Source organism: Xiphophorus couchianus, chromosome 9 (assembly GCF_001444195.1).
Source record: "Xiphophorus couchianus chromosome 9, X_couchianus-1.0, whole genome shotgun sequence".
Taxonomy (NCBI): domain Eukaryota; kingdom Metazoa; phylum Chordata; class Actinopteri; order Cyprinodontiformes; family Poeciliidae; genus Xiphophorus; species Xiphophorus couchianus.
Genome location: NC_040236.1, coordinates 3,167,455 through 3,175,693, shown reverse-complemented (window position 1 = coordinate 3,175,693; position 8,239 = coordinate 3,167,455). Strand labels below are relative to the sequence as shown.

The window sequence follows — 8,239 nt, the reverse complement described above, 5'->3', positions numbered from 1 at the left end:
AATAATCACAGTAATGATGATTTTAAAAAAGAAAACCCTTTGGAAAACCTAGAGATATCAATAGACCACTTTAAAAGAAGAATTGCTCTTACAATTTAAAACCGTTTGAGATTGTATTAACTACACACAGACTGATATTTTCTTGCTTTTATTCCTGTTAATTACAATGATTTTCTGCTTACGGCTATTGAATAAATGACATTAACGATTAGAAAATTCCACCAGACGGAAAAAACATGTCTAATACAGACTTATTTAGTTTAATATACATATTAAACTTAATGAAAAGTTTAATGTGCTTCATACATATTTAAAGGTTACTTTCAAAATGTTGCTTTTAACCTGACACAAAAGCTTTATCGGATCGCGTAATTTATCATATTGAAGCAAGAACTGAAGTTTGGCTCCAGAGACTTGCCGTTCCCTCAGCCCCGCCTACTCCTATAAAAAACAGCTGCGCCTGTCCTGTAGTTCTTCTCTTTCATTAAGCGCAGAGTGGATTGTCTGATTGCTTCAGCGGAGCTTCACTGTCGAGGTAATGCTACAAAATCATCCCTTTTTAGCAATTTTTATCCTCATTTTCAAGTGTTTCATAATTTGCTTGACTTCACCTTATTTCCTCTCAGGATTTTGGCACTTTGTTCAAAAATCTATTTATAACGCCATTAAAAACGAGTTCGCACCTCTTGTGACGAGTTTAAATCTTAAACATGCATTTTTGACTGCTCGCGCTCCTAGCCGGTTCCTGTGTCGCTAAAATAGAAGAGTCTGACTGCAGGCAGTGGGAACAAAGGGACCATGTGGCTGTTAAGGCCCAGACCTGCCCTGGTAAACTATGCGGAACTGTCTTCTTTATTTACTGCAAGTTCAAATTCGCGACCACCATCTGATAACGAGACGTTTCCTGTGAGGATGACGCTGGTGTCCGCCTGCCCAGCTGTCCAGGAGAATGCCGAAGCAGCCGGCGGATTTAGAGCTCACTGCACTGAGCAGGCAGGCAGGCAGGCAGCGCTGCAGAAGTCCAGGCCCGTGCGCACCTATCAGTTTTTGCCGCGTGACGTCCACGTCACAACACAGGAAGGAAACTATTGAAAATCACGAATGTTGACGTGGTGACGGCTGTCATTTATTTTAACGCAACTTTATTAGGAGAAAGAAATTAAATATCTTTTACTGTGTGCTAAACAAGTAGCTTGCGCTTGTAGCCATGAACTAAGTCGCAGATTGCGACTAATGATCTCTTTCACTGGAGCTCTGAACGCCACCCTGCTCCATCAGAGCATTAAACCTGCGGGCACACTATGCGACTTCTGTCCCGATTCCCTGTCGGGTTGTCTGGATCTCAGCAACTTGAACATTTATCTGTCACTGTGGGACGTGAAGACCACACCTAAAAAAAAAAAAAATCAATGTGTTTATTTATTTAATTTTTTTTTATTGCTGTGGGAATAATACAAACCATCACCCATCTAATTCTAATCATGTAGTGTTAAACAAAAATACAGATACATGGGACTTAAACTTGTTGGGCAACGAAGGGATTTATTGAAATAAGAAAAAAACTATTCGCATGTTGAACATCTGTGGGTTTAACTCTGGCATTTCTTAATGAAATGTTTTTCACATATAGTAAACATATTCAATATGGGTTCTTTATTTGCGATGTCCTACCCAAACATGTTGTCTAAGACTGAAATAACTGGTGATGCACCGATAAATCGGCGCCAGTTTCCTTAATTTTGGGAGATCACTCACTCACTTTCTGATCTTTTCCAATGATGTTATCTTCCTCAGCAACGGCCTAAAAATCAACCACTGTCCTCTTTCTCACTGCTATGAGAGGGTTGACTGATGGACCCACCAGGTCAAGTTTGCAGTTAACAATAGTCATTCCACTGTTGGAAAACTCCATGACTTTAGTTTCAGACAAATAAAAAATCAGTAGACCAAAATATGAATGAGCAGGTCAGGCTTTTTAAAAGATCTGTAATCTGTGATTGGCCAGAAAACGGGAATTGATGCACTCCTAGAAATAACCTTGTAGATTATAGCCAATATTGTCATTCTAAAGCACATGAATGTCCTCATGTAAATCTTCTAAACTCAAAATGCATATAACACATAATGAAACTATTCACTTATATGCTAAACTTGTCTTTCAAATCACATCTCTTTGATTTTATGTGGGAGTGGAACAGAGTGGGTACAGTCAGTGGTCTCTAACTCCGGGCTGGTGTCCTGCAGCTTTTAGACACCTCTCTGCTTCAGCACACCTGACTCCAGCATAAGCTCATTAGCAGAGCTCTGTCCAGCTTGACTGCATGCTGGTGAGGTAGTTTAGCCACTTAATTCAAGTGTGCAGGACAAAGGGCCCATCTACACCCCGACCCTCCAGGACCAGAGTTTAGCCTCCATTGTTGTACAAATTCTAAGAATGTCTTCTACTAGAACCATCTACTGTTACATTTGGAGCCTGATCTCTTAGCAGGTCCAGTTCAATTCAGTCTTAATCTTTTCATAATCTCTTATGTTTCCCAGTAGTATTAAAAAAAGTGGAATATATATATCAAATGGCAGTTCATTTAGTAAATATAACTGCTACGATTTACAATGCCTGTTTTATTTTTAGATGTTGCCCAATTTTGGATAAACATATCTTGATTTATAATGTACCATTTTTCTCACCACTTTATTTTGAATCATGCCCCCTCTACTTTCTATTAGCTTTAAGATCTTGGTCTGTTGAGTACAACATTTGGCACCAACATTAACAGTCAGAGTCCCTTTGTTCCCTCTAAAGTCACTTTAGATAATACTGTGGTGTTTAATAGGAACAGTGACAAATGGGGATTAAACTTGAGCTCTTGGCATCATGGCAAGGCTTCAAATGTGGAGCTAATAGTTAGCAGTAGCTCTCTTCATTCTGTAATCTGTGTGTTGTGCTTTATGCAACTTAGAATTGGAGCAGCACTTTTTATTCTGGGCACTAACATCTTGTGTCATTAGACAAGGAAACCCCTGCACTATAGAACTAGTTGACTGGAAATGCTTTAAATAACAGAGTTATGTCTGTATGACTGGATTGATTATTGGGGAAGGAGCATTTACTGTAGAGACTGTAAGATGAATGAACAGGAAGTTGTCTGTAGCTCCCCTGGCAGTGGTAAAACCTAAGCTGTGACCTTGTGTGGGTGTGGCTGTTGGTAGCTGCCGTTCTGTTCTGTCCGGGTGTCTGATCCTCATTGACCTAAGTGGAGCGTTACTCGGCTCGATGGGGTCGGTTCCCTCGACAGCCGGCCCCCCAGCTCCTCGTGCCAAATGCAGCCCGGTGCTGTGAGTGACTGCCAGGCTGGTTCCTCCGGTCCACCCCAGCTGTTCTGACACCCCCCTCTCCCTGTCACACACCCCCTCTGAGTCACACTGTCTGCTGCTTCGTTTCAGAACCATGGCCGAACTGCAGGAGCGTACCTTCATTGCCATCAAGCCCGACGGTGTGCAGCGCGGCATCATCGGCGAGATCATCAAGAGGTTCGAGACGAAGGGCTTCAAACTTGTTGGCATGAAGATGCTTCAGGTGAGGACAGACCTGAAGAGCTTAAGTCTTGTTATTTTGAGCCACGTTCACATGACTGTAGAGAGCACCAGCAAAGATCTCTGGAGAACTGATTAGCCATCTGATCTATTCCTGACTGAGGAGAGCTGGCAGGACCCCACTGCAGCTTTTAAATCATCTGATCTGGAACGGAGTGCTGTTGATCATGTAGTCATAAAGGGAGTTTCATTTCTACATCAGCTTTATGGAAGGTGTTTTTTTATTCACACCAGTGTGGTGTGAATAAAGTGCAGTTCTGGGTGACTGAGGTTAAGGGATTAAAGTAGCTGCTCAAGTGAAATCCTTTAGTCAGTAATGTACTGAACAGATTGAGCAGCAGAGGTCTCTTAGCATGTATGGACAAGGATTTGGATTATTGGACCCTCTCTAGTGTATGTGGAGCCAGCTAACCCAGGCAGGCCTCGTTTTGCTGCACTAAGTTTGATCTCTTACATGGATGTCAGTTTTCATCTGTGGTGCTACAGTTTGATGAGCCAGGGACTTTGTACAGTAGAAATGAGATGTATGTAGGATTGTGTAATTCCTCCAGTAATCGGATAACGGCATGCTTTCAGCAGATGTGTCCTCTGCCACCGGCACCTTTTTTTAGCAGAACTGTCCGTGACGCATTCATGCCCAGATCCCAGCCAGTGCTGCGGTCACATCAGGAATCTTCAAGTTTTTTCCAGTGTTATAATTTAAAAGTACATGATCAAAGGGTGGCTTAAAAAATGATTTGAAGCATTTTTCTCTAATTGTTTATACAATGTAGCAATTGTATTTTGCTTCTCTGGCCGCAGCAGTAGATGTATCAGGTCTGCAATTGTTTTAGGGGATTCTACAATGAATGCAGCACCTGCTCTGCATTGTGATCCATCACTTTGTACTGCTGCTCCATGCTACAACAGTTCTGTGCTGTGCTGAGTATGGCACAGCAGCTCAATAAAGCTCAAAGTTGAAATTTGTTGAACTTTGACCCTGGTGTGCTGTACGGGACAGGATGTCCATTGCGGTACTGCAGAGAGGGGAGCGGCTCAGTCGTAAGCTTGGCATGATGATCAGGGTCCTGCAGATACAAACTGTAACAAACGGTTTTGGTACTTTACAGATTGGATTAGCTTTTCAAAATAACTGTAGCTATTAGTCTGGGTTTAATTAATGTGTCTGACTGAAAACAAATGTGAAATTTGACATGATAAAAAGTGGTTTAATTTTAATTAGTAGAATTAAAATTAAAAACTACTAATTCACAGAGTACCTGGTACTCTGAAACTACAGAGTACTTGGTAAACAAAGAATCAAGGCAAGACTTTTTCTAAATGTCAGAATGCATTTAGAAAAAGATTTTATTCTTTGTTCGTGTTCAGTTTGCATTTCTTCAGCATTTGGTGAAGTTGCCTTCCATATTGTACAACTTGACTCCAATCTTTCAAGGTTTTTTAACTCGTGGGGGTAGTTTGCTGCCCCCTAAGGGCTTTAGGATGTCCTTCAGCGACTGGGTAACCAAAGTGATGGTTCCTGGTTGATGGCTTTAGATGCTGCTGAATTATTTCCATATGATATTCTTTCCTCATGATGTGCACTACTTCCTTCCTTGGTAAAAAAGCCACACAGCATGATACTGCCATCTCCGTATAGTTGGAATGGTGTCAGACTTGCAAGTGTTCCTCCAAATAAGATGTTGCCTTAAAAATCACCTGCAGGTGCACCTCCATTTAACTCGATAATAAAACGAAAGTAGACAAACCATAATGTCATACTGTAAATCTGTTTATGATCTGTTGTTCTCCGGTGTGAATAGGGAAACTGGTTCTTGCATGTAATAACTACAGCAGCTTTGTGAGATGTCAGTCATATGCAGGAAACTTTAAATGACGTTTGTCCTCTGCAGGCCTCTGAGGACCTTCTAATGCAGCACTACATTGACCTTAAGGACAGACCCTTCTTTCCTTCCCTCGTCAACTACATGAGCTCTGGTCCCGTGGTTGCCATGGTGAGAACCCAACTTGTTTTTTTACAGAAGAAGAGGCTGGTATGTTAACAGTCCTGACTGAATCCCTGCCCTTTATGTTCCAGGTGTGGGAAGGAAAGGGAGTGGTGAAGACTGGCAGAGTCATGCTGGGTGAGACTAACCCTGCTGACTCCAAACCTGGAACCATCAGAGGAGACTTCTGCATCGACGTCAGCAAGTGAGTGTCGTTTGGGTCCGTTCCATCAAAACTGTTTGTCTGCACTCAATTAGCCAAAGAGTAAAAATAAATAAATCATAATAGCTACTAAAGTACTAATTGATTAATCACAAAATCTGATTCAATTTGATGAGTGATTCAATCTTAGTGAAAAATGGTGAGTAAATTACAAAATGGGGATGATGCTAAGGAGACCATTGCCCAAAATGTACCATAAAAATTGAAGCTTTTTTTTAATTTTTATTATAAAGTAACAGGGTGATTTAGAGTTGAGACCAAAACTGAGAATTATTTCCAACACAACAATAGTAGGCTAGAAAAAATGTACAATTTAAAAAATGTTGCTTCCCTGATGGGGAAACCAGTAGAAAAATAACACTTAGCATAAGTGCTCATATCTTTTGTTTCCGTATGAACCTTTGAGTCAGTCATGCAATCATTTTATGACAACTTTTATGTAACTTCCTGCAGCGAGTTGAGTGACTGCCGCCTATTTGAACAGATGCAAACAAATCAATTTTGAGTCGAATGGTATTTTGAATAATTCAGTTTTCTGGTATGGAGACGTGGAATGTCCCCTCTGGTGGGGAAGGAGCCTGAGCTGGTGTGTGAGGCTGAGAGGCTCCGGCTGGATGTAGTCAGATTCACCTCGACACACGGCTCCGGAACCAGTCTCCTACAATTCATATTCAGGCATGCATTATTGATCCCAAAGGGAAATTAAATGTTGTAACTCATTAATATAAACGGCACAAAAGGTTTGCAGTCTTCAGCTGTAGTTCAATGGGAGAAGTGACTGACTTACCAGAATATTGTGGTTTGATGCCAGAGTCTCTTTCTATGGTGTGGATGTGTGAGAACTGCCTGAATTAGATGCTTTGATTAGCCAGGTTAACTAGAACAGTTTAGCATCCATTTACCTCTTCTTCTTCCTCTTCTTCTCCTCAGGAACATTATCCATGGCAGTGATTCAGTGGACAGTGCCAAAACTGAGATTTCCCTGTGGTTCAAATCAGAAGAGCTGGTCAACTACACAAGCTGTGCCTTCAGTTGGCTCTACTGAGCTGTTCAGGATCCCTCTGCTCAGACCCCTGACACTTTGCCTCAGTCTTCGTCTGTAGCTTAGATGAGGAATACGAACACGACCCACATTCCCCCACCCATCTACTCATCATGCTGTCCTTGGATGTGGTCATGAGGTGGACCTTGTGTCATTCCTGATTTCATTCCTGGGAGAAAAGAAACTAACATTCCATCAAGTCCTGAATATCTGTAACTATGACAATTTTGTTAAAGGTTGATCCGCTTTGCAATAAATGCACATGATCCTAAGTTTCCATTTACTATGTTTGTGTACACACACACCAGTTAGATGTGTGAAGAGGTTGTATTCTAACTTCGATAGAGCAGAGGGGATTTTTACTAAACTATATATTAAATTCAGGTTATTTATGCAGAGACTCTGACCCTAATTCAGTGTAGGTGCTAATTCACAACATGCTATCTCAAATCACTTAGTGGTATAGATTCCTCCTGTACATGGATTCCAAATTGATCCCAGTTATTGTTGTATGTATGTATATATATATATATATATATATATAATGGATTTTTTTTTCTTTTCAGAAACTGATTGTATGATGTCTTTTCAGCTACTTTAATATCATACATTTAAAAAATATTTTTACCCTAAATGGTCAGTCACACTGACGGGAAAAAATTTAAGCATATGATCTGTAATTCAGTCTGGCTTAACGGCTCTTATGGAAACCCCCCAGAGCATCCTCTGCAGTAGACTGCTTTACACTGTTTTTTTTTTTTTTCTCCAGAGTCACCCTACAGGGGTCCTTAAGGGCCACTGTCCTGCAACTTTTAGATGTGCCTCTGCTGCACCACACCTGAATAGAATAATTAGGTCATTAATACTCTGGAGAACTGATCTACACAAGGAGGTAATTAAGCCATTTCATTCCAGTGTTTTGTACGTGTGGTACATCTAAAAACTGCAGGACAGCAGCCCTTGAGGACTGGAGTTTGAGACCTGTAGACTGCTACAGGAGATCCTTCCTGCCTACAGACATCAGCATCCACAACAATTACATTTTCTTTAAATATTTGACTAATAGAAATCAACAATTACATTTAAATAACATTTATCATAAATACAGGCAACGTTAAACCCATTACGTTTTACTTGTTTTCCTTCATATTTGATTGGAATGAGACAAAATGTGGAAAGGTTCAAAATATATACTGCTCAAAAAAATAAAGGGAACACCTTAAGTGTTAAACACCTGTTTAAGTGTTCCCTTTATTTTTTTGAGCAGTGTACTTTTCCATTGCTCTCTGAGAGCACGTTGCCCGTTAGAGGCAGCGACTTCGGTTGGGTTGCACCCAGCGCTGACGTGAGCAGCTCAACGCTTCCGGTTAACTCTTCGAAATAAGAGTTTTAAGTGAC

General features: G+C 40.9%; 1 protein-coding gene across 1 annotated transcript; it reads left to right on the top strand.

Moving 5' to 3' along the window:
* The first annotated feature begins 397 nt into the window (after positions 1-397).
* LOC114150747 (nucleoside diphosphate kinase B-like) lies at positions 398-7,113 on the top strand. Its single transcript, XM_028027386.1, has 5 exons — positions 398-535; positions 3,442-3,574; positions 5,484-5,585; positions 5,669-5,781; positions 6,730-7,113. The coding sequence occupies exons 2-5, from the start codon at positions 3,446-3,448 to the stop codon at positions 6,842-6,844; spliced, it is 459 nt and encodes a 152-aa protein (XP_027883187.1). The 5' UTR covers positions 398-535; positions 3,442-3,445; the 3' UTR covers positions 6,845-7,113.
* The last annotated feature ends 1,126 nt before the right edge of the window (positions 7,114-8,239 follow it).

Bases quoted from the DNA above. Each gene is read 5' to 3' on its own strand.
- LOC114150747 (XM_028027386.1), top strand. From the start codon at position 3,446: ATGGCCGAACTGCAGGAGCGTACCTTCATTGCCATCAAGCCCGACGGT. The intron at 3,575-5,483 runs GTGAGGACAGAC...TGTCCTCTGCAG, and splicing joins TTGGCATGAAGATGCTTCAG to GCCTCTGAGGACCTTCTAAT. The intron at 5,586-5,668 runs GTGAGAACCCAA...TTTATGTTCCAG, and splicing joins CTGGTCCCGTGGTTGCCATG to GTGTGGGAAGGAAAGGGAGT.